The sequence below is a fragment of the Ovis canadensis genome, chromosome 7, assembly GCF_042477335.2.
Source record: "Ovis canadensis isolate MfBH-ARS-UI-01 breed Bighorn chromosome 7, ARS-UI_OviCan_v2, whole genome shotgun sequence".
NCBI classification, from domain to species: Eukaryota; Metazoa; Chordata; class Mammalia; order Artiodactyla; family Bovidae; genus Ovis; species Ovis canadensis.
Window position 1 is genome coordinate 24,312,936 of NC_091251.1, and position 26,976 is coordinate 24,339,911.

The following is a 26,976-nucleotide window of genomic DNA, read 5'->3' on the forward strand; positions in this document are numbered from 1 at the left end:
CTCCTTTTATCAGAACGCCTACTCACACCAGATGGATCCATTTTTACAGGTCAAAGAGTAGTACACCACAGTACTCCGCCTGGCGTGTTTTAGTTATTGTGTCTTTCATTTTACAAGCAACATGAGGACATTTATTTCTAAAAGCATAAAACGTTAATGTTGGGTTTTCAAAATCTAGGGCTTTTTGGCTTGTTCCTCTGAGCTCTTTACAATGTGGACATGTTGAATTTTTTAAGAGCTGAAAGACAATCTCAACTATGTCTTTAAAGGTTTAATTGTGCATCTTTTTAATTTTTAAATGTTTAATTTATCATGACATATCAGGCACTGAGATGAGCATGAGGACTGACTCTTAGAACTCAGATGAGTATTGACCAGTTAATTCTAGCAAAAATAGCTTTTGAGAACTAAAAGTGTGAATTCCAATTTCAAGGAAAAAATTATTCTTTGGGCAGCACTGGCAGTTTAATTCTATATCATCTCAAGGGCCACATTGTTAACACAAAAGACCAAGCTCAACTGGTAAGTTCAAAGCTCTCCATCCCTAGTCTACAGAGGCAACCCAAGAACCATAGGCCAGTGACTAACGAGAAACCAAGGACTCTGTGGCTTCAGGCAGCAAGATCAGCACCGTGATCACAACCGTAAGGGCATCTAACAAGGATGTCCTTAGTGAGCAGCTCACTTCCCTCCTGCATACCCACTTTCCCTCTCTGTAAAGTAGAAAGCCGGCACTTCTTCCATTTGTTGACGGATATAAAGGTATGACCCAGCTGCTCACAAGGCTTTGTGATCTCAGTTTGCATTAATGGAAAGATAACGTCCGGATCAAGCCAACAACTGACATATCAGCCCTCAGTGCTGGTAAGGCTGGTTTAGAATTATTTCTTGGTGTTTGGTTCTGACCCAACACATTAAGAGGGACATTGGTAACTTGGATATTAGGAGAAGGGCACCAAAATGGTGAGTTGTCATGTAAGGGAGAGTTGAAGAAAGCAGGAATGTTTGGCCTAGAGAAGTCTTGGGCACCGGTTTCAGGAACATGAAAGGTCAGCTGTGGCCCAGGGCTGGATTTGGGGATCTTGAGAACATGATGTGTAAATGAAATCTGCTCAGTTTCAGTTTTGTGACCGAGCTGTGTCTCCCAGCACTGCACATACCCTGTTTGAGTAACGGTTCAGGGTGTCCCCTCTCACCCCGTTCCTTGGCTGCACTGAGAGGCAGGGGCCATGTTTCGTGCCCTGCTGTCTTCTGTCTCTCTTGGTCTCTTTTATGCTTGCACTTTCCTCTACATTGTCCATGTATACCAGTTGTTATTGCATTCTCTAAAATGCAAACTCATCCTGCATACATATTATCATCTTCATTCTTGACAGCTGACCAGAGTTAATAAACAGATACCATGACCGGCCAAGAATGAGCAATCTAAGTCAGATGTGTGTGAAGAGGTCAGAGGGGACATTCAACCAAGCATCTGAGAAAATGCTAATCCCTATCCTTATTGCACTGTGCTGAATGTCCTGGTTGCACTTACTCATTTAATCCTCAAAATAATCACAATAACTACAGAGATGGATAACTTGATTGGGCTTCCCGAGTGCCTTAGTGGTAAAAAAAAAAAAAAAAAAAAAGTATCCTCCTGCAATGCAGGAGATGCACGGAAAACTAGGGTTTGACTCCTGGGTCGGGAAGATCCCCTGGAGAAGGAAATGACAATCCACTCCAGTATTCTTGCCAAGGAAAATCCCATGGACTGGAAGACTACAGTTCATGGGATCACAAAAGAGTCAGACACAACTTTGCAACTAAACGACAACAATAATCTTATCTTTATTTAATAGACGAGGAAACTGAGAATCTGAGAGTTTGAGTTACTTGTCTGAGAAAATCACCAGCAGTCTGATACCTGTCTAACATGTCCAGATAAATCTAAAGTTTGCTGAAAGGGGAAAGGTTGAATGCGTACAGCAAAGATGACAGGACCCAGTGGAAGGGGGAAAGGGAACAGTCTGCTGGGAACAGCATGCTCCAAAAGGGGATGGAGGGAGGAGAGTAAAGACAGAATAAAGACAAATCCTGTGATGACAGAAAGGGCAACATGGACAGATGGCCTTGGGAGCCATGCTTTGTCCAGCTTTTTTTTCCATTTTGTTGAAATTTGCTTATATATATATATATATATATATATATTTTTTTTTTAAGCAGCATTTTACACTATGCAGACTTGCTGAATTGTTATATATACTCGCTATATATAGACACATCCCAGCTTATGTTAGGTTTGGGGATATGGCCTACCTTTAGCACTAACTATTGGTATTTTTCTAGATTTTTCTCACCCCCTCCACCTCTGGTCTTTCTTAAAAGTAAGCTTCGGTTCCTTTCTAAACCAGTATGTGTGACTATCTTTGTTCTGCTTAAGAAGAGCTATTAGGCTGTACTGCTGTGGCTGGGGAAAGCAGAACAATGCTTCAACCTGATCTCCTCTCTCTCCTCCAATCATATAAACCTCCTCCAGGGTTGGATAAATGTAAATGCCGAGCCTCAAGAGAGCAGGGCCTAGGACAAGTATTTTGGTGGGGGAATCTACAGTATTTTACGCCTCTCCATACACTTGGGGCTGATGCCTATTCCCCAGGCTTGCTAGAGAATATCTATTTGGAGTAGAAGGCAGGAAGAAAGGCCGCCCGTGTTGTAGTTTCAATTCTTGTGTTAGAGTAATTTTATTTTATTTTTTAGTAATTTTTATTGGAGTAGAGTTGCTTTATAGTATCGTGTTAGTTTCTGCTGTACAGCAAAGAGAATCAGCTATGCACGCGCATTTATCCTGGCTTTTTTTAAAGACAGTTATTTATTTGTTTAGCTGGGCCAGGTCTCAGTTGCGGCACAGGGGATCTTTTCATTGCAGAGTGTGAACTCTGAGTTGTGGCATGTGGGATCTATTTCTCTGACCAGGGACTGAACCCGGGCCCCCTGCATTGGGAGCGCAGTCTTAGTCCCTGCACCACCAGGGAAGTCCCCAAATAGCCCCTCTTGTTTGGATTTCTTTCCCATTTTGGTTACCACAGAACTGTTGGTGCAATTTTTAAAAGAATGTATTTTTAATCTCCTTATGCTGGATATTCTCCACCTGCCCCCTAAGCCTACTCTCCACCTGCACTGTGGCCTTCACGATTTTTACTGTCTGGGTTACACTTGGGTTTGGCCAGTGGGAGGAACAGGCAGAAGAGCAGGAAGATCTTCCAGGAAGGTGGTCCCTTGCTTCTTCTCTCCCTCCCTCCCTCCAGGTGGTTCCCCAGCAGCTATGCTTCCCTGCTTAAGGACAGCTTCTGTTGGGTGGGACACAGCTTTCACGACTCCTCCCTTGTCCCTTCACCCCTGGGAGTGGCAACAGCTTCCAAGGGCTCCTCCACCATCTTTGTTGATTCCTTTAACCCTGCCCTTCCCTCGGTAAATATTTCCTTCAGTCAATAGTCCTCAGTTACTCTTTTGAATGTGCCAGCTGTTTCTGCTGGAATAATCATTTGATCTGTTTGACTTGGCCTATTTAAAAGAAAAATGAAACACCCAGATCACAGAGTTAAATCACCCAAATCAACTTTTAATAGTACATACATTTTATAGGAAATACAAAAATATAATTCAAGAAAATTTACTTACAAGTAAAAGTCACAAAAGTTACCAGAAAAGAAGTAACTTTCTGAAATAAAAATTAATGCCCAATACATGGCCTTGTTCCATGTATACACTAGACTGTAGCTTCTGTGAATTGCTAAAATGACATTTATTTCCATAGTGTGTATTTCAGGTGATCAAACACTTTGTAAATTTAAAAAGAAAGTCAATGATAATGCTGTTAGTATAATGATTATAGGTATGTTTTAAACGTGCAGTCAAAGAGGAATTCCAACAGAGTCATGTCTGATAAAGGCAGAAGATGACCACCCTGAGCAGGCATGGCAAGTCCACACGTAATAAATTTCTGCGAAGACTGTTTCTCTGTGAATAATTCAAGTAGGGGCTCTTCTCAAATTCAGAAAATCATTCTTTTTGGCTTAAAATATTAGATTTGACTAAGGGAAGTAATGGAAAAGGAAATGGCAACCCACTCCAGTATTCTTGCCTAGAGAATCCCATGGACAGAGGAGCCCAGCAGGCTACAGTCCATGGGGTCCCAAAGAGTCAGGAATGACTGAGCAACTAAACCAAGGCAAGGAAACAAACCTCTACTTAACTGTGAACTAATTGTCTTCCCCTGCCTTCCAAAGTCATCAAATTCTGAACTTGAAGGTGTTAATTTTTCCTTGGTTCAAAGCAGAGCTGACATTACCATAGCACGAGGGCAATCTGCCTCTGAAAGTGCACTGCTGAGAGCAGGCCAGGGCACCAAGAGCTGAACTGAATCACACTGAGAATGTAGTGATGAGGCTCGGATTTGCCCTCTGCCTGCCCAGGACTTGCAGTCTCTGCTAGTATGGCGGTTAGAGGTTGGCGCTGTTTCTGACTCTAGGTTGTCATGGGTCCAGATCACTTTGAGAGTCAGGTCTTTCAGAGGCTTTCTATAGTTTCTGAGAAACCACAGGCCTTATTAGGATCTTAGGAAATTCAAGGACACAGTTTAATACCAGAATTTCCCAGTTTTCTCTTGGAAAAGATGATCCAGGGCCACAGTGAAGCGTGGCCAAGTTGTCTCAGACGTGTATGACTCTTTGTGACCCCAGGGACTGTAGCCCGCTCTGCTCCTCTGTCCATGGGATTCTCCAGGCAAGAATACTGGAGTGGGTTGCCATGCCCTCCTCCAGGGATCTTCCTGACCCAGGAGATCGAATCCCCATCTCCTGCATTGGCAGGCAGGTTCTTTATCACCAGGGCCACCTGAGAAGCCCCACAGTGAGCCACCCAGTAACAATTCAGCTCAGAACAGAACTGCTTCAGCCCATCCCGTTTCTGGACACCTAAAGTTAGGTAGAGTTGCTTTACAGTATCGTGTTAGTTTCTGCTGTACAGCAAAGGGAATCAGCTAGGCATGCACATTTATCCTGGCTTTTTTTTAAGACAGTTGTTTATTTTTTTAGCTGGGCCAGGTCTCAGTTGCGGCATACTGAGTTGAATATTCACTATAGTTTTTCTCTCTTTTCATTCCACTGACTGTTGGGGACAAAGAATAAAATCTAGGTCTTCATTTATTATAATTCAGTTTTCTGATATACCAGACTAAGTTCTGTGTTTTTTATTTAACTTGAAAATGAGTCAGCAAACTTAAACAGGTATGTCTGATGTGATGTGATTTTTAAAAAGGAAATATTTACATATCTAATATAAGTAATTTTTCTATTACTTTGAAATTTCCATTAATAGTAATTTACTATTACATAGGATTTTAACTTTCAATTCCTTCTATGTAAATATCAGTGCAAATAAAATGTCAGGATTTAGTCATTTAACACAGTGCAAGGAACAGGAATACACTAGGAAACAAAGCTCTGGAAATCTCAGTTCTTAAATGGCTTAAACTCATATTTTGGGACCACAGAGTGAACAATTTTGTTTCCACTAGTGATATTATGTCCAACTTTGTGCTTTTTTTTTTTTTTAATTTCTCAGGCATTATTCAAAAATTTGGGGGGATGATGAGGTAGGGTGAATGATTGTAGGTTACATTTTTATTTGGAGGAAGAAAAGTAATCTGATAAAAGAAATTAATCTTCTAGATCCAGAGTAACTTTAGCATTTTATGTTCAGGAATTACCCATGAGCCTAATTAGTCTGTAGACTAATTTAGAACAATTTCTTATCTTGGTGGACAGGGAAGCTTTATTTACATGTCCAGATTTTAGTTAAGTTAAACTTAGCCTGGTTTGTTTAAATTAGTACAAAAGCAAACCATTCATTTATTATTTTTAAAATAAGGGATAATTTGATATAGATTCTGTCATAATACACTGATTTCTAAATTGGTTTGGAATCACTCTTAAGTGATCATCTAGTCTGATAACTACTTATAGGAAATAGTTTGTGTAAGCAATTCAATGAGACTTTGAAAAAACTAATATTCTTTTTTGGTTTTTATTACAGCTAGGTTGTAATGACACTCACTGCAAAAAATAAAATAAAATAAATAAAGTGTCCACTATATTGAAGATCATGCTATAAGGGGAAAATTTTCCTCTAATATCAAGTATTGTGTTGAATATTTCAAGCTCTAATTTGCAATGCAATCACACTTTAAAAATCTGCTAAATTAAATTTTAAAACTCCACTTTTATCTAATTTTTAAAATTAGCATATCCACACAAACTATAAATTTCTATTTGGGGGGAATTCATCACATACTATTCCATTCTCAAATCTTTTGTTTTATAGCTTATTTTTGTAACATTTCAGATGAGTTTATACTATAACTAAGATATGATTAAACAGTGCAAATTCACTGAAATATTTTGATGCTGACTTTATACAATGCCAAACACTTAGATTTAGAAATATATTAAGATATGACTCACTGTATGATTTCCTATACAACATGAGTAGAGTCATGTTTCCCAGATAAACATACAGATGAATTTTGCTACAACACAATCATCCTATAAAGAGTGTTAGTCACAGCCTCAACATCAGCATTAAAAGAGTTCAGTGTAGCTGAAGAACTGACCAGATTTTTCAGTTTTTAATTCTAATATTTGCCTCAGACATAGCGGCATACACCCTTCCCTGAAAAGAAAAAGTAGAATATTAATGAGAATTACTTCTCTTAATAGTCTACTATTTATCGCTGAGAGGAAAATTCCTAAAGTCCTTTTAATTACCATTAGCTTGACAGATGTTATAAAATAAATAACCTGACACTCTGACACACATCTTCTCATGGATGGTGAAAAAAGCTGACATTAACCAACTGAACCTACTCTTCTATGAGTAATACTATCGTGACAAGAGCGTGCTCCCACATATACAAACATACAGTACAAAGTACTTATGATTTTCAAACTCATTGTCCAAAGAAACGGTTTGATAAGCAATCACAAGACACCAGGCTTGGTTGCTTGCCCATATCCACCTCCTAGAGAATACATAAGTTTTATCTGGTTAGACTGTACACTGTTATGTTTATAATGGTACTAGCCTAGAAGATTAAAATAGAAAACACAGTAACTATTTAGGGTTTTAAACAAATTACAAAACTACATGCTTTCTCATTCAACAAGAAAGCTTAAATCAAAAGGCACGGGATCATAAATGGTTATTCCTCCAAAGACCATGAACATGCTCCTTGAGGGTAGGTTTAATAGATCCGTCCGACACCTTGTAAGAAGTGCCTTGTCAGCACATCTATAGCCCAAACCACTCCTGAAATGTTTGTTTGCTCTGTTTCGTTAGGGTAACGTCATTGTGTTTATAAACTAACTTTTTTCCATTTCTCTTAGGAACCATTTCAAAATGATCTTCCAGATGGTGGTTAACTACCACTTCTTAACTACCATCCTCAAAGGTCAATCTGTTTACTGGCATTTGACTGTGTAGAGCAGGAAGCTTGTGTCGCTTCTTGTGTTCTTAATGAAACCCGACAGCAGAGGACTGAACGCAGTAGTCTCAGAACAGGAGGTCTCAGGATGGCAAAGACCCAAGGGTCAATTATTGAGTTAATTGATAAAAATCTAAGAGCTTGGAGGTCCCACTTTTCTTTCCGGGAAGAGTTTTCATTCATATATGCAAAAATCTGTAAGAAGCAAAAGGGGGGACAGATGTCAGTTTTATATTGCAGCAGTAGATAGGCAGCTTCGACCAGGTGCAATTTCTTAAGGCTGAAAAGCAAAATGTGTTTTGTGTGGTGGTTGTGGTCCTGAGAGGGAAGTTGCAAAATCTCACCCCTCTCACACAAGTTTATGCCTCAGGGACACTCTGAAACAGAAGTATTGTCTCCTTTTGATAGATGGGGAAGTGAGGGCATAACAACTTGTGGCACTTACTTTCAAATACTGAATTATGATAATTCAGTGAGAGAGGGCACACAACAGACCTTATGTTCTCGCCACTGGGCTGCCTGGGTTTGACTCCTGGCTCCAAAAATAGCTCTGGGACCATAGGTAAGAAAACTAACCTCTTTGTGTCGCCCTTTCTACATCTTTAAAATGAATGACAATGATAACAATACCTATTGGGATTGTTGGGAAGATGACAGGAAGTTATCCGTGTCAGCTACTGCAAACAGTGCTCCCTTAAAACGTGCCCCACAATGATGGTCCTTATTATCTTCATTTTACCAGCGAGGACACCATAGGGTAGAAACAGTAAGGGATCTGTCCAAGTTCCCAGAACTGGTTAGTGGACAACTCAGGACACAAAGGTTGACAAAGGTCTATATAGTCAAAGCTATGGTTTTTCCAGGAATCATGTATGGATGTGAGAGTTGGACCATAAAGAAGGCTGAGTGCCGAAGAATTGATGCTTTTTTTTTTTTTCCCTAACAAAAGTTTATTTATTTATTTATTTATTTTTTGGCTAATTCTTTTTTTTTTTAATTTTTTATTTATTTATTTTTTTAATTTTAAAATCTTTAACTCTTACATGCGTTCCCAAACATGACCCCCCCTCCCACCTCCCTCCCCACAACATCTCTCTGGGTCATCCCCATGCACCAGCCCTAAGCATGCTGCACCCTACGTCAGACATGGACTGGCGATTCAATTCTTACGTGATAGTACACATGTTAGAATTCCCATTCTCCCAAATCATCCCACCCTCTCCCTCTCCCTCTGAGTCCAAAAGTCCGTTATACACATCTGTGTCTTTTTTCCTGACTTGCATACAGGGTCATCATTGCCATCTTCCTAAATTCCACATATATGTGTTAGTATACTGTATTGGTGTTTTTCTTTCTGGCTTACTTCACTCTGTATAATCGGCTCCAGTTTCATCCATCTCATCAGAACTGATTCAAATGAATTCTTTTTTATGGCTGAGTAATACTCCATTGTGTATATGTACCACAGCTTTCTTATCCATTCATCTGCTGATGGACATCTAGGTTGTTTCCATGTCCTGGCTATTATAAACAGTGCTGCGATGAACATTGGGGTACATGTGTCTCTTTCAATTCTGGTTTCCTCGGTGTGTATGCCCAGAAGTGGGATCGCAGGGTCATAAGGGAGTTCTATTTGCAATTTTTTAAGGAATCTCCACACTGTTCTCCATAGTGGCTGTACTAGTTTGCATTCCCACCAACAGTGTAGGAGGGTTCCCTTTTCTCCACACCCTCTTTAAAACACTGATGAAAGAAATCAAAGAGGACACTAATAGATGGAGAATTGATGCTTTTGAACTGTGGTGTTGAAGAAGACTCTTGAGAGTCCCTTGGACTGCAAGGAGATCAAGCCAGTCAACCAAAGCTCCAATAATTTGGCCATATGATGTGAAGAGCCAGCTCACTAGAAAAGACCCTGATGCTGGGAAAGATTAAGGGCAGGAGGAGAAGGGGGTGACAGAGGATGAGATGGTTGGATGGCATCATTGACTCAATGGACATGAGTCTGAGCAAACACAGGGAGATGATAAAGGACAGGGAAGCCTGGTGTGCTGTAGTCCACGGGTCACAAAGAGTCAGACATGGCTGAGGGACTGAACAACAACAGGACACAAATTCCAAGTCCCCTGACACCTGAGCAGGGCTCACTGTTTGCTACATCCAGGTTGCCTATGTAGGCCAAAAGGCTTCAGAAGAGTCTTAAACGCTGGAAAGCTGACACATCATTACACGTTGTCCAATGTTCTCAAAGTGGTATACCAGCTCTCATCTGATTCCTGAGGTATTTAGGAAACAAACAACTTTCTGATCAGAGTGCAGAGAATGGAACAGCACATACCTGATAAAGATCATACACTTCCACGTAGCTTACAGAAGAGTGAAACTTGTAAATCATACCCAGTCGTTTGAAGCCAGTTCTTTATAGGGCTCCAGGGCCTTTCTTACCAACTGCAGCGGGTGAGTTAGAGAGCTATTCCTTCTTTCCTCCACTCTTCCTCACCAGAAGAAGAAATCGTTTCTTTTCTATCTCCCTAGTACTTAATTCTGCAGGCATCTGGCAACTGCATATACAAAGCAAATTGCAGGGCGGGAAAGAGTAGTCATCTTTGGGTTGCTTATGTTAGGACAATATCGGGAAGGTTTGGCAGCCGTAGGTGTTTATGCCAGAGAATCTTGGCTTAAGGGAATGGAGAAGAGACTTGGCAGATGAGCAAAGGAAAAAAAAAAAAACTGAAGGTGGATGTCCCTGAATATAGAGAGAAGAAAAAAGTTAGGTGGAGATATGCAAGGGAGCAATACTTCTCTTGTCAGCTAAACTGTTTTAGATGAGAAATTTACAGTACTTATATGGTATATTTAAAGAGCAATTTAAATATTTAAATATTGCTCTTTAAATTGTGACTCTTAAAATTGTGCATCTAATTATGGCACAGAATTATCTATAAGGTCTTGAATCCGGCTACAATTCAGTGTGTGTGTGTATATATTTATAGAGAGAGAGGGCTTCCCTGGTGGCTCAGATGGTAAAGAATCTCCCTACAATGCAGAAGACCTGGGTTTGACCCCTGAGTCAGGAAGATCCCCTGGAGAAGGAAATGGCAACCCACTCCCATATTCTTGCCTGAAGAATTCCATGGACAGGGAAGCCTGGTGGGCTACAGTCTGTGGGGTCGCAAAGAGCAGGACACAACTGAGCGACTTTCACTCACTCAAAGAGCCATTTTGGAGTTTTAGAATTCGGGATGATATTGTACATAAACCGGATAGATTAAAATATATTAGTCACTACACACACATACAACTGAGTGTTCTGTCATAGGAAAAGTTTGTAGCTGGGTTTATGACCGAATCTCACCCCAAAACTATAACACTGGATTGTCTAGTGGGCCACACAGAGAGGGCTCAGCTTTCCAGTGTCACAGGTCACATGTGAAGATGAGTCAGGTTTTCAGTGGCAAGATCAGACCATAGTTCCTGGTCTCTCTAGAGTGTGACTGACCAGTGAGAAGTAAAAAGTGGTTTCAGAGGATGAAGCAATTCTGTACTTTATTTCCTTTTCATCCACAATACTGAGCAATTTTTAGAAATGCTTAAAATTTGCATTTTAGGAGGCGGCCAATATGTGCATGCTTAGTCGTCTCAGTCATGTCTGACTCTTTTCGACCCCATGGACTGTAGTCCACCAAGCTCCTCTGTCCGTCGAATTTTCCAGGCAAAAATACTGCAGCAGTTTGCAATTTCCTCCTCCAGGGGATCTTCCTGGCCCAGAGATCAAACCTGCATCTCCCACATTGCAGGTAGATTCTTTTACCCACTGAGCCACCTCTGTACCCATTAAACACTAACTCCTCATTCCCCGCTCCCTTCAGCCAACGCTGGATGTTAATTAAAGGCTTACACAATGGATATAGGTCAATTAATTAATAATATTTCAGTTATATTCTGGAATTCAGTTTCAGAGGCTGGTAGACTGTATACATGTTTCTGTACACGCTACTAATAAATTTGCTATGAGAAAAATATCAAGGACAAATGTAAACCAGTCAAGTGAGTTTTCATTCCTTAGGACAGACTCTCTACAGGGCTTTGCTAAGAACAGAGAGCTTGTTGTGATACCTACAAAGCAGCACCAGTGAAAGTTAGTGTCCTTTAGATTTGTCTTCTATTGAATCCCCACAGCCTCCATATAAAACTTCATCTTGGCACTGACCTGGCACTGTTTGTTTCAGCTACTTTCCTACCTTTAATGCAACTACATAGCACGTTCAGAATTTTAGAGCAAATGAGAACCTTATTTGGCTGCTCATTGAAATCATCTGAGGATCATTAAAAATACTTGGATGGAAAAAAATAATAAAGAGATAAAAATACTCTGATGGCTTTCTCCCTCCCTCAGAGACTCTGATTTTATTAGTCTGGGCTATAACCTGGGTGTCAGGGCTTTTAATGTCCCCTGGGAGATACTAGGGCTTCCCCGGTTGCTCAGTGGTAAAGAATTTGCCTGTCAGTGCAGGAGACATAAGAGATACGGGATCAATCCCTGGGTCAGGGAGATCCCCTAAAGTAGGAAATGGCAACCCACTCCAGTATCTCTTGCCTGGAAAATCCCATGGACAGATGAACCTGGAGGGCTACAGTCCATAGGATGGCAAAGAATCAGACACAACTGAGGATGAATGCATACACAGGTGATACTAACATATTGCAAAGTTGAGACCCACTGCTTTAGACCCTTACCCAGTACCTGAAATAGTTTAAAAGTATCCATCTATCACAGGTAACAACAGAAGACCTACTGAGGCCTGGCCAATTAAACCTGACTTGGAGTTTCCAGAGTTCAGTTCCTGATTATTTGCTAATATTTACTGAATACTTTTGTGTCAGGTCTGGTGCTAAACAATTGGTGTCTTGTATTTAATCCTTCTACGAATCTGTAAAAGTGTTATTAGTCCCATTTTTGTAAGAAGGACATCAAGGCTTAGAAGATTAGTTACATTGACCCAAATCACACCATGGGTAAGTAGGGAAGCCTTGCTGCCACAGAAGCCTGACCAGACTTCTTACCCACTACACACTCTAGCACCATCTGCATAAATACCCTATGATGTGAAGGGTTACATGAAATTCACCACTGACTGATTATGGGTTTGTAGGAGATTTCTTTCCAAATGTGTCACAAAGATTTATGGCTATTACTGCTCCTGTTTATAGATTTTAAAACCATGGCTATCTAAGAAGCTCTTGGCTTTCTTTGGGGCTTTTCTTTCCTCCACACTTTCCACAACAGTGGCAATCACCTTGACCAAGAGTGTAGACATAACACATCACTTCTCTTTAGGGAAATGCCCTATAGTTCTTGCTGTCTACCTTTTTAAAAGTCATTGTAATCCCACCATTTCATATCATATGGAGAAGGAAAAGGTGTCAAGTGAAAATACTCAGGTAGAAAAACTTTCTCTTAAAAGGTAAGGTGTATTACAATTCTTTAACAATCCTCAAACAGGAGAATGGATACATGTATAAGTATGGCTACATCATTACAACCTGAAACTATCACAAGATTGTTAATCATCTCCAATATAAAGAAAAAGTTTTTAAAAATCCCCAAATACATCACTGATGATGTTTGAATGATAAGGGCATTCTCATATTGCATGCATATTAACTCAAAATATCAACAGGCAAAGTTCATTGACTTCTGAATTTCTCTTCCATTACTACTAGAATTGTGATATTGTGCAAGTATGTAATCAACAAGTTTCAAATCAGTTTTACAACCCCTTTCATGTTCAATTTTACATAAAGAGTACCAGGAATGAATGAGGGAAATTCCAGTACTGTTCACTTGTGTTTGTTCTGTATTTGAAAGATCAGATTTCCACTAATCAGATTTACCTAAAAATGATAGCCCTAAAGAATTCTAAAGAAGAAGAAATTTTTAGAATGAGTCAATGGTTCACTCTTGAAATTTTAGAACCGGATAAAATGTATAAGCACTTTATCCTAATGACATGAGGAAAACAGTTTAAAATGACCAGAGGCTATTAAGTTATTAGTAAAGTAGTGAGAAAGTGGCTAAATATGGGTTGGAAATTAAGAGACAAACAGTATCTGAGTCAAGAATGGATGTCTGATGTGTTTCCTGTGTCCTGTCTCATTTCAGAAAGAAAGAAAGTTTCCATCTATCTCTGTGAAATGATAATAACATCTGATTAGGAATTTATTAATTTATACAATATTCCTTTAATGCAAAAACAGTATGGAATATGTTATTGGTCCTATGCATGATTTTATATTGGATAGCCAAAATAATGCTTTTTTAAAAGATCAATTGAGAAATGTTTAAATGTTTAACAACAAAACTTTATGTGAAGAGTAATCAGATTATTTCTCAATTTAGACCAGTATTTACACTAGTTAATCTTCTAAAATCTCAGACTCAGACTTCTAATGCATAGGTCTGTGCAGAAGCAAAAAGAAACTGCACCTTCGATCCCAGCTCAGGCCCCTTGATCTGCTATGGAGAAAAAGGTCTTTGCCACTGTATTTTTACAGCTAAAATTTGAAATTAAGAGACAAAGTGGTACAGATATTTATAATGTCTTCACAACTCTTAAGAGTTGGGTTGATCTTTTCATGAGCTTCCCTGATGGCTTAGTGGGCAAGAAATCCATCTGCAACCCAGAAGACACAGGAGATACAGGTTCAATCCCAGGGTTGGGAAGATCCCCTGGAGGAGGAAATGGCAACCCACTCCAGCATTCTTGCCTGAAAAATCCTATGGACAGAGTAGCATGGTGGGCTGTAATCCAAAAGGCTGCAGAATCAGACATGACTGATTAACTAATCACAAGCACACAATCTTCTCATATGTTACCCCTGAATAAGTATTTTCTCTCTGATGGTATTGTGGTTAAAAGCATAGGCTCTGTGTTTAAACTGCCTGCCTTGGAATCCTGGCTTGGGACCCAGGGTAAGTTATCTGCCTGTTTTGTAAAATGGGAATAAAAATACTACCTATATATGACAGATTGTTGTGAAGGTAATGGGTTAATATATGTAAAAATTAGCACTCAAAAATGTTAGCAATTTTGATAGTGGTAATAATGACCTGAACTCCACTGCAGCGTACTGAGCATTTTACATTCAGAGTTTCACTTCCCAAGCTTCGGAAGTCCTAGGCTGGCATTCTTGGAGGAAGCACTAATTGTAACTTGCCCATACTTTGGGACAATGGTTGACTTAGCAGTTCAGGTTTCCTCAATTTCCTACCCCTCTTTCCTCATTCCTGGGGTGCTGAGCAGGCTGGAGTCCCACTGGGTACGCAGCTATGAGTTCTCCTTGTTGGGCCAATGGTGTGGCCCACTTCGTGTGTGTTGTGTTAGTTGCTCAGTCATGTCCAACTCTCTGTGGCCCCATGGATTGTAGCCCACCAGGGAAGACCTGTGGCCCACTTTGAGGGCCCAGAAAGCAGTTCTGTTATCTCAAGGAAGAAAGAGGCAGAGAGAGGGCAGATTGCTAGCATTTTCTGGAACACAGAAAATTAGTTAGAATAGTTCATTAATAATTATTTTACATTGATTACATTTTTCATTGATGCTATTTGGATATGTTGGGTTAAATCTTTTTTTTTAAACTTTTTGTTATGTGGCTACTAGAAACTGGAGAAATGCTGGACTGGATGAAGCACAAGCTGGAATCAATATTGCCAGGAGAAATATCAGTAACCTCAGATATGCAGATGACACCACCCTTATGGCAGAAAGTGAAGAGGACCTAAAGAGCCTCTTGATGAAAGTGAAAGAGGAGAGTGAAAAAGTTGGCTTAAAACTCAACAGTCAGAAAACTAAGATCATGGCATCTGGTCCCAACACTTCATGGGAAATAGATGGGGAAACAGTGGAAACAGTGACAGATTTTATTTTTCTGGGCTCCAAAATCATTGCAGATGGTGATTGCAGCCATGAAATTAAAAGACATTTGCTCCTTGGAAGAAGAGCTATGCCCAACCCAGACAGCTTATTAAAAAGCAGAGACATTACTTTGCCAAGAAAGGTCAGTCTAGTCAAGCTATGGTTTTTCCAGTAGTCATGTATAGATGTGAGAGTTGGACTGTGAAGAAAGCTGAGCGCCGAAGAATTGATGCTTTTGAACTGTGGTGTTGGAGAAGACTCTTGAGAGTCCCTTGGACTGCAAGGAGATCCAACCAGTCCATCCTTAAGGAAATCAGTCCTGAATATTCATTGGAAGGACTGATGCTGAAGCTGAAACTCCAATACTTTGGCCACCTGATGTGAAGAACTGACTCATTAGAAAAGACCCTGGTGCTGGGAAAGATTGAAGGTGGGAGGAGAAGGGGACAACAGAAATTGAGATGGTCGAATGGCATCACCAACTCGATGGACATGAGTTTGAGTAAACTCCAGGAGTTGTTGATGGACAAGGAGGCCTGGCGTGCTGCAATCCACGGGGTTTCAAAGAGTCGGACACAACTGAGCAAATGAACTGAGAAAATTGGAAATTCCTTCTGTGGCTGGCATTTATGGTTCACAGGGTATTTCTGTTGGGCTGTGCGTGCTCTCTTAGAAAAACAAGAGAATTTCTGGAGGCAACCAGAGGCCTTTGCCTTGTCCACCGGAGCCCTGGTTAGGATGTGTGGAAATGATTCCTGCCTTGGGTGGGAGATTGGTGTAGGCCATTTCTTTTTCTATTATTAATTAATTAATTTTTCATTGCAGCATAAAAGCATATAACATAAAATTCACTCTCTCAACAATTTCTAAGTGTATAATACTGTCACCCACATGCACACTGTTGTGCAAAAGATTCCCCAGAACCTCTCATCCCAATCCTACATGACTGAAACTCTACATCCACAAAACAACTCCTTCTGCCCCTCCTCCAGCCCTTGGCGTGCACTGTTTTACTTTCTGTTTCTATGAGTTTGACTACTTCAGGTACCTTCTATAAGTGGCGCCATACAGTATTTGTCCTTCTGTGACTGGGTGTAGGCCGTTTCTGAGCACAATTTTCATGTGCACCAAGTAGAATAAAAGGACATGGGGGAAAGCACCCCCCAGAGACCCATGCCAAGCATTCTGAAATAGCAGAATGTAAAGCACCATTCTGTAGCCTTGACTTTTGAATTGTCAGATAAGCCTTCCAAGAAATAAATTAATTCTAGACAATGTACATTTCATAACATTTAAAGCACTGTATAAATGAAAGTTATAAGTACCAATAATCCATGGATAAAATAAAATTAGTTAATGGTCCATGTAAATGTCCTTATTAAGAGATGACTTAATACAGTTCAAATATGTTTTGTGACAGGCATCATCTTCCAAGACTGTGGCAGGTAAGAGTCAAGTGTTTATTCCCTGTAGGAGCAATCTTGTGCTTCTGAAGATTAGGAAGTGGAGATGCTAAAACTCAGAGTTCTCATTGCTCTGTAAGAAGTCAGCACTTGCTCAGATACATCCCAGGCTCTGCTACCCATGTTACATCTTAGGAGGTTCAAACTTATAGCATCATGGAACTAACTGCTGGTATTGCCTCCAACCAGGGCAGCACTCAGCCCAGAACCTAGGCAAGGGGTTCCTCCAAGCAACCAGTCTTTCCTCTGCTTATCACCATGAACATATTATGAATTTTAATGGCAACCAAGAGTTACATTCCAATATACGTGTAATTTGGGAATCCTGTAAACTAGGTTTTGTTGAACAAGACAATGAAGGCTCTGGATTTCTGCAGTGTGGACCCTTTGCACCTGGGACCATTCTTAATGGCAGCTGGGATGCTACTGGTTGGGCATCACATTCTGCTTTGAGAGAAACAGAAGGCAGAGCCTGGAGAACTGGCACCAGCTGATTGGGGTGGGGTGGAGGAAGGGACTGGAGGCGAACTACAGCTCAGGGAAGTCAGGTTGTAACTGACAACTATCCAAAAGTAGAAGGGACTGCTTCTTCCTCAGACAGAAAGCCAGTCTAGCCTAGTAGACCGGAACTGGCTCTAGGATGGGGTCTGCGCTGGCTTAGTGGAGGGCCAAGACTCCCTCTCAGGGGTGCTGTGTCACTGTATGAGAAACACTAGCACAGAGATGCCCATTTGCTGGGGTTAGGGAAGCAGGAAGTGGAGTCAAGGTGAGACTTGAGAGGGGAAGGCGGTAGACCTTTACAAATTAGGTCATATTTTGACAAGTTGTGAAAATCTGTGTGGTGGTGGAAAGGGTGGGAGTAAGAGGAGAGAGTGTAGGAAGGCTGCACCGAGCTCGGCGTGGAAACCGAGCGAGTGCCTTACCGTGAAAGGCAAGGAGCAGACGGCGAAGGTGATGGTCATGATGGCCAGAAGAATAAGATGGTCCGTCTCCTCCGCCATGGATGCCCTTTCCGCTCTCCCGTGGCTGCTGCCCAAGGAGGGTCCGCAGCGGCTTCTCCTGCCCCGGCGGTGCATGCGGATGAGGTTGACGATGACGCTGAAGTTGCAGGCGAGCACGGCGATGATGAGCAACAGCAGCAGAGTGGCGTAAAGCCGCAGGTACGCGGCCTGCTTGTGTCCGATGAAGCACCACGTCCCTGGGCTGTACTGGGCATACTTCCAGTGATCCAGCAGCGGCAGGGAGCAGAAGAGCAGGGAGGCTATGTAGATAGTGGGCAGCACAGCCAGACCGCTGCGGCGGGTGACTCGGCGCTGGTAGAAGTAGGGGTGTCCGATGGCTAGGTAGCGCTCCAGGGCCATGGCGAAGAGCATGAGCATCGTGGCCAGGCTGAAGAAGGTCATGGAGAAGGCGAAGTAGGTGCACACGCGCCTCTCCGGCCCCAGGGCCACCAGAGTCCGGTTCTGCGCATACGAAGCCAGCACCACGGGGCTGATGAGGCAGGTCCCAAGCAGGTCGGTGAGAACCAGCTCCGTCACCAGCACGTGGAACAGCGAGATGGAGTTCCTGCGCCCCGAGTCCCCCCGCCAGCGGCGCACCAGGAGCGCCAGCGCAATGAGGTTCCCCAGCACCCCGGCCGTGAACATCACGGAGCTGATGGCCGGGCTTTCGCCCGAGGGGAGCCACAGGGGCTCTTCGCGGTTCTCGGACTGGGAGTCGTTGGAAGTAGTGCCCATGGCGGGGTGCCGCGAGGAGAGACGCGTCCTCTTCTCCCGCCGGCGCGCACCTGGCGGGAGGTGGGGTCTGAGAGCCCAAGTGCTACGAGACTCTGAGCGAAGGGGAGGGATCCAAATCCAGAGCCCCCTGCCGGCCCACGGCGCTCACCGAGGGCGGCCTCGGCCCGGGTCTCCTGCGGCTCCCGGAGAGGCCGCGCGGCTGCCGCATCCTGCGGTGCTCCGCGCGCCTCTGGGGACCCGCCGCCGCCTCCTCCGCGTCTCCCGGGGTGGCGGCCGTCCAGGGGCGAGAGCCGGCGAGTTGCCGGGAGGCGGACGCGTCACGCTACCAGTCTCTCCCGGCGCGCGGGGGCGGAGACCGGCCAGGCGAGGGGCGTGGGTGGCCGGTGCGAGCAGCGGCCCTGGTCCCTAGCTCGGGCGGCTGCTCGATGCCCACAGGCTGGCTGACCACCGCTGGGACGGTGGTGCATTAGCCCTGGCCGAGGGCTTGGAGGGAGTGCGGGGCACAGTGTGGGGTACTGTGTCCGCACAGCGTTCACGGAAGGCAAAGCCAGGGAGAGCAAAGCGACTCAGCAAGCGATAGAGAAGTTGGGAGGACCCAGTACCGTGAGACGTGAAAAAGAAGGCAGCAACAGACACTAAAGATGGCTTGCAGTAAGACCAGTATGTTTGTTTGTTTGCTTGTTTTTAACATTCTCAGGAAGACACATCAGGAAGGCGGGGCCAAAATTAGGAGGAAGTGAAAAGCAAGCCCGCGCATTCAAGCAACCGAGCCATTTGTGCACGCCAAGCTGTCTGTTGCACCGTCGCTTTGATTCGGTTCCCAGCATTTCTCCTTTTTCTACGTCAACACCGTAACAGATAACCACTTGTTTAAGCAACCTTTTTTTAAAAAAAAAAAAGTTCTTTGTAATTGTGTAGAATTGTGTTTGTGGGTATAGCTTGAAACCACATTGTTCTCTACCCAAGCTCGGCTGCGAAAGAGAAATTTTTTTTTTTTTTTTCCCGTGTTCAGTTAACCATACAAGAGCCCTACAGAAAGATCCAAGCCTGGTAAAGTTTATTGGTTGGTGACAGTTTCAGAGACTGGAGCTGACAAATATGGTTTGGTAGTTTCTTACTGCCTACTGCCATATATGCAGTCATGAAAAAGAGCTGATGTTTAAAACAAACATCAGTTTGACAGCCAACATGTGCTGTGCTGTGCTTAGTCGCTCAATCCTGTCCGACTCTTTGCCACCCCATGGACTGTAGCCTGCCAGGCTCCTCTGTCCGTGGGAATTCTCCAGGCAGGAATACTGGAGTGGGTTGCCATGTCCTCCTCCAGGGCAATCTTCCCAACCCAGGTCTCCTGCTTTGCAGATGGATTCTGTACCTTTTGAGCCACCAGGGAAGCCCGCATGGATAATTACATTCTGTAAGGAGGGTCATAGGCACTTGAGGAAGGGAGGAGGCCTGGGAGGGGGATGGATCTGCCTAGGGAACTGGCCCGGTCGGGGGTGGGGGTGTGGGGTGGGTTGGACAGGGATGGGAAATCATCCTGTGGGAGTAAAGGAAAGATTGCCTGCTGGAGACCACCCACCCCTTCCTGCAGCCTGCTTGTTCTCTATGACTATTTTAGCTCACTTTGATGATTCTGGCTTGGGGGATGGGGGCTGTTAACAGTGGATTGGATTGGGGATGGAAGTCCCAACAGTGCAAGCTCACAGGGGTATGTTTTTCTCATATAATAATATGAGTAGTGGTGGGCTGGTGTGGCTCCAGGTCTCTTTTCTCCAGGTCTGTGATTCCTAGCATGCTGGCTTTCTGTCTCCATGCTCTTCCCCAGTGGTCAGCAGGGTTCAACAAGAGAAACAGAACCACATCATCATAGACGTTTTACTGGACAGGGCTGCTTTAGACCTTACATGGTGGTGGGAGAAGGCAGAGGAGTCTATGCAAGGCCCTTTGCTGGCTCTGGTTCTAGGGCTGAGAACGAAGTCACTGCAGATCAGCCAGAGGCAGCCAGGAGAGAAAGTTGGGTGTGACTTGGAGCAAGAACAGACTTAGAACTGGAAGGGACAAAGTGGAATTCATGGACAGCTGTAGTCGTCAAAGGCAGACTGGATCTGAGTATGTGTCTCGCTACTCGAAACTTTGATAATGCAGAGGTGCTGCAGGAGAAGCTGGTACATTTCATAGAACTGTGCATGCACTTGGCTTATGACCTGGTGAAGCTGAAGATCTGGCAGGAGCTGAGGTCTGGGCGCTGCCTCATGCCGGCAAGGAGAGCCAGCTGATCAGCTACAATGTGCTAGAGTTACCACCATGCCTGGAGGTCTGCACTGTCCTTCAGAGCATGAAAACCATGGCCTCTGCTTCACTGTGGTCTTCCAGAGCTCACGCAACACTAAAACCATGCAGGATTCTAGAAAACAGATCCTGTTTAGCTGAGCGGACACATTACGAAGTCACCATACTGCTCCACTGGTTCAAGGCATTAAGTCTGTTGCGTATGCTTCAGCCCAGAAATAATGTTATAGAAATAATGTACTGCCTCCAGAAGACGGAATCTGAAAGTACACAATGATGTCACTCATATTCAGAGAAAGCAGAAATACTGTTTATCCTTGCAAGAATCCAAATGTCCTACCATTGAGAACTGGTCTAATAGATTTTGATACACCTATGCAACACAATAAAAAATCATTAGAAAAGATGAGGTGTATCTGTTTTTACTGATAATGTGGAGTTAAAAGCATGTAAATCATTCCATTCATATAAAATTATATGCATAAGTATTTGCACAGAGCAGCTTCTAGAAGGATATTCAGCAAAATATTAATGGTAATTTCTCTGGGTAGTACTTTTTTCTTTATGCCTTTCTGTCTTGCTGAATTTTTCTATGTATTACCTTTATATCAAGAGATGCAAGGAAGCTGCTATTTATTTAGAAAAAAATTAATTATTGGAGGACTCTTTTCTACTTGGTGGAAGGCAGGGGGTTAAATGCTAATGTTTTCAATTCTCTTGCCATTCTGATCCTTAATGAATGGGAAGGTCTTAGCAGTTTCTTGAAACTGATAAAGAAGATTGTCCTTCTTATTTGAAAATGGGAACTCATCACACATTAGGCAGCATTTCTAATGACATGGTGCCCTGCCCCACTTAACGTGACTGCTTGACAACAGACTCTTGGTGTCTGTTAGCTAGTGTCATTGCTAGCTCAGTTCTGACACCACCATTACCAGAAAGTCGTAAACACGGTAGCAAAAATCAACTAAAAGGTAAAAAAAAAATTAAGTGAACAGAAACTAACTTCAAGACTCATTCACAACATTAAGGGAAATTGTGAGGGGGCAGGTGGAGAATCTTAATTGAGAAATGGAAACTATATATAAAAAAAAGAACAAAGTGGAAATTCTAGAACTAAAACTTATAGCAGCTTGAGGTTGACAGATTAAAGGGTGAAACCTGAAGACTAATCAAACCTTCCTTTTCTGTCATCATGACTTTTGTGCTCCTGGGAAATATTCTCACTTTTTCCATACCACAAAACGCTTAGAAAACACTCGTTTCCTGCTGCTTGCCCTGTTTTTACCCAAGAGGTGAAGCATGGGTTTCCTATGCTCTCAGATCCCTCAAATCTCTGAGAGGTACAGAGCAACCTTATCTAGGAAACTCCATGTTAACATCTAAGCTTCCCCAGTTCTCCTAAACTTCACCTTCCCTCATTCATATCCCATGAAACTACTAGGGGAGAAGTGGTGAAACTCTGCTCCTCCTTATCTCCTCTGATCTGGGTCTTGACCTTTAAAAGTCATAAGCTAAGAATTGACGCCTGTGTTCTGCTAAGACTGTCCTTTCTCTGAGGCAGTCAGCATAGAACTCCCTAGCTACTGCTAAAACTAGGGGATGGTCTGAAGTATCAGGAAGTACTGGGCGAAAAACCAAACAAGCATAAGTTAATATGCCAAATTAATGCCTGGCTATATTTACATTCATGTAGGCCTGTGTGTGTAACCAGGGCTTGGTGGGACTTATTACATCCTCACAGGTATGAAACAACTTGATAAGTCTTTGCAAACCAGAGTCAATAAAAAGTGCTTTAGAAATGGATGTGAGAATACAACAGTTCTCTTGTCCTCTGACAGGAAATATGGGAAAGGTAAATCCACAACTGTTTATTAGCACAAGGGGTTAGATTAAATGAGTCACTCCAATAATGCTAGGAAGTCAAATTACCTGTGATTCTAATTTCCTTTTTAAGATTGATAGAGGACAAAGACTCTAATATAATCATGAACATTTTCTTTTACCAGAAAGCTTTGTGTCTAAGAACAGAACCAACTATAAGGTAGAAAAGCACATATAACACAAAAGTAAGGCTATGGTTATTCAACTTATTTGTATAAAGTATCAACTCATTATAGAAGTTTCAGAAAAATAGAAGAAAAAAGTCACCCATGAGTGAATCCATCAAAAATGGCCACTCTTAACATTCTGATGTGTGTTTCTTTCAATTTTTCTGCTATGTACATCTTTTCCCCCTACTTGTGATATTATATGTAAGTTTTTCTATACTTATTCTTAAAAAACTTAAAAGTATAATGATACTGAGCATAAACCCAGAGAAAACCATAATTCAAAAAGACACGTGCACCTCAGTTTTTATTGCAGTGCTATTCACAGTAGCCAGGAGATGGAAGAAACCTGCTGCTGCTGCTGCTAAGTCGCTTCAGTCGTGCCCGACTCTGTGCGACCCCAGAGACGGCAGCCCACCAGGCTCCCCCGTCCCTGGGATTCTCCAGGCAAGAACACTGGAGTGGGTTGCCATTTCCTTCTCCAGTGCATGAAAGTGAAAAGTGAAAGTGAAGTCGCTCAGTCGTGGAAGAAACCTAAATGTTCATCAACAGAGGAATGGGTAAAGAAGATCTGGTACAGATGTACAATGGAATATTCAGTTCAGTTCAGGCGCTCAGTCATGTCCGACTCTTTGCGACCCCATGAATCGCACCATGCCAGGCCTCCCTGTCTATCACCAACTCCTGGAGTTCACTCAGACTCACGTCCATCGAGTCAGTGATGCCATCCAGCCATCTCATCCTCTGTCATCCCCTTCTCCCCCTGCCCCCAATCCCTCCCAGCATCACAGTCTTTTTCAATGAGTCAACTCTTCGCATGAGGTGGCCAAAGTACTGGAGTTTCAGCTTCAGCATCATTCTCTCCAAAGAACACCCAGGACTGATCCCCTTCAGAATGGACTGGTTGGATCTCCTTGCAGTCCAAGGGACTCTCAAGAGTCTTCTCCAACACCACAGTTCAAAAGCATCAATTCTTCGGCACTCAGCTTTCTTCACAGTCCAGCTCTCACATCCATACATGACCACAGGAAAAACAATAGCCTTGACTAGACGGACCTTAGTCGGCAAAGTAATGTCTCTGCTTTTCAATGTGCTATCTAACTTGGTCATAACTTTCCTTCCAAGGAGTAAGCATCTTTTAATTTCATGGCTACGGTCACCATCTGCAGTGATTTTGGAGCCCCCCAAAATAAAGTCTGACACTGTTTCCACTGTTTCCCCATCTATTTGCCATGAAGTGATGGGACCACATGCCATGATCTTCATTTTCTGAATGTTGAGCTTTAAGCCAACTTTTTCACTCTCCTCTTTCACTTTCATCAAGAGGCTTTTTAGTTGCTCTTCACTTTCTGCCATAAGGGTGGTGTCATCTGCATATCTGAGGTTATTGATATTTCTCCCGGCAATCAATTCCAGCTTGTGCTTCTTCCAATCCAGCATTTCTCATGATGTACTCTGGATAGAAGTTAAATAAGAGGGTGACAATATACAGCCTTGATGTACTCCTTTTCCTATTTGGAACCAGTCTGTTGTTCCATGTCCAGTTCTAACTGTTGCTTCCGACCTGCATACAGATTTCTCAAGAGGCAGGTCAGGTGGTCTGGTATTCCCATCTCTTTCAGAATCTTCCATAGTTTATTGTGATCCACACAGTCAAAGGCTTTGGCATAGTCGATAAAGCAGAAATAGATGTTTTTCTGAACTCTCTTGCTTTTTTGATGATCCAGCGGATGTTGGCAATTTGATCTCTGGTTCCTCTGCCTTTTCGAAAAACCAGCTATATTACTCAGCCATAAAAAGGAATGAAATTGAGTCATTTGTGGAGACGTGGATGGACCTAGAGACTGTCAAACAGAGTGAAGTAAGAAAGAGAAAAACAAATATTGTATATAGACGCACACATGTGGAATCTGAAAAAACTGGTATAGATGATCTTATTTACAAAGCAGAAATGGAGATATGGATGTAGAGAACAAATGTATGGATACAAAGGGGAAAAGGGAAGTGGAATGAATTGAGAGACTGGGGTTGACACATATACACTCTTGATACTATGTATAAAAGAGATTAGTAAGAGACCCTACTGTAGAGCACAGGGAACCCCACTCAGTGCTCTGTGGTGACGTAAATGGGAAGGAAATCCAAAAAGAGGGGATATATGTATACATATAGCGGGTCCACTTTGCTGTACAGTGGAAACTAATACAATGTTGTAAAGCAACTATACTCCAATCAATTTTTTTAAGTATAATGAATACCTTATACTGAAATATGTATTCAGTTCACTTCAGTCACTCAGTCATGTCCAACTCTTTGCAACTCTTTGCAAATAGACTGCAGCACACCAGGCTTCCCTGTCTGTCACCAACTCTCGGAGCTTGCTCAAACTCACGTCCATCGAGTTGGTGATGCCATCCAGCCATCTCATCCTGTCGTCCCCTTCTCCTCCTGCCTTCAATCCTTCCCAGCATCAGGGTCTTTTCCAGTGAGTCAGTTCTTCATCAGGTGGCCAAAGTATTGAAGCTTCAGCTTCAGCATCAGTCCTTCCAATGAATATTCAGGACTGATTTCCTTTAGCATTGACTGGTTTGATCTCCTTGCTGTCCAAGGGACTCTAAAGAGTCTTCTCCAACACCACAGTTCAAAAGCATCAATTCTTTGGCACTTAGCCACCAGGGAGGCCCAAGGGCTTATTATATTCCCTAAACTGTTAAAGGCTTAGTACACATTACCTCATTACTTTTTCTATCAATTCTATAGGAAAGGTCAGAGATAGCCTCCTCTTACAGATGACCAAATTGAAAGGATACTTGTTTGAAGTTCTATGTCTAAGGAAGTTCCTTTCATTATTATTTGTATGTTTTTCTTAGAAACTAGCCTAAATGTCAAGGAAAAGAGACATATAAATATGTCAGGTATATCTGTTCAATGGAATATTTTGCAACTAAAACAAACTAAGACCTTGCAAATCCCCACCACTCCTGCCCCTGAGTTTCTACTTTTTATTCTCTCCAGTATCATATCAAATCCAGGAGAAGTAGGAGGGGAGAGAGTATTGACTTAAGAAAGACAGCAGATAAAAATGTGGTTCATTTTATCATGTGGGCATATATAGATATATAGACATATCCTACAATTTGATTTGATATTATTAAATATTTTTGTTACATAGGGTGTGTTTTATTATGATGATATCTGTGTGTCAAAGGGGAATTCCACAGGCCATGGCCGAGTTCTGTGGTTTCTCTTCTCCATAGCCCTACTGCCTTGTAACACACCATGTGATTTTGTTACTTTTTGTCATTTGCTTGTTGACTATCTCCCTCTGAAAGAATTTCAGTTCCTAGAAGGAAGGGATCTTGGTCGCTTTAATTCAGTGATGTATCATCCCAGGAACTAGAACTGTGCCTGACATAGCGTAGTGAAAGTGAAAGTCGCTCAGTCTTGTCTGACTCTTTGCGACCCCATGTATTATACAGTCCATGGAATTCTCCAGCCCAGAGTACTAGAGTGGATTGCCTTTCCTTTCTCCAGGGGGTCTTCCCAAGCCAGGGATCGAACCCAGGTCTCCCACATTGCAAGTGGATTCTTTACCATCTGAGCCACCAGAGAAGCCCAATAATACTGGAGTGGGTAGCCTATCCCTTCTCCAGAGGATCTTCCTGACCCAGGAATCAAACTAGGGTCTCCTGCATTGCAGGCGGACTCTTACCAACTGAGCTATCAGTAAGCGTAAGCGCTTGATAAATATGTGTTGAATGAACAGAGTGGAGCAATGGGCTGAGGCGGTGCTGCTGAGGGTTTAACCTGACGGATGCAGAGAAGTGGTCACTGACTTTTGCAGAAGGTACTCCATTGGTGACCCTGCTAAGAGCTCTTTTGGCAGAATTGATGGAGAGGATAAGGAGGTTGTCCAAGAGGAAAGGAAGAAGGGATGTGGGCAATTTCAAATAGAAACAGTGCATAATTAATTCCAGGAGTTGGAAAGTACGTTAACCGGGA

The 26,976-nt window shown here is 42.6% G+C and overlaps 1 protein-coding gene and 1 long non-coding RNA gene across 2 annotated transcripts; one reads left to right on the forward strand and one right to left on the reverse strand.

The window, feature by feature from the left end:
• Positions 1-3,580: 3,580 nt before the first annotated feature.
• Positions 3,581-19,337, reverse strand: PTGER2 (prostaglandin E receptor 2). Its single transcript, XM_069597608.1, has 2 exons — positions 17,822-19,337; positions 3,581-7,717 (listed from the first exon to the last, which is right to left on the reverse strand). The coding sequence occupies exons 1-2, from the start codon at positions 18,632-18,634 to the stop codon at positions 7,484-7,486; spliced, it is 1,047 nt and encodes a 348-aa protein (XP_069453709.1). The 5' UTR covers positions 18,635-19,337; the 3' UTR covers positions 3,581-7,483.
• LOC138444280 (uncharacterized) lies at positions 17,536-21,327 on the forward strand. The gene is made up of 2 exons (XR_011258424.1): positions 17,536-18,058; positions 19,332-21,327. It is a non-coding gene; the product is annotated as an uncharacterized lncRNA (long non-coding RNA).
• The last annotated feature ends 5,649 nt before the right edge of the window (positions 21,328-26,976 follow it).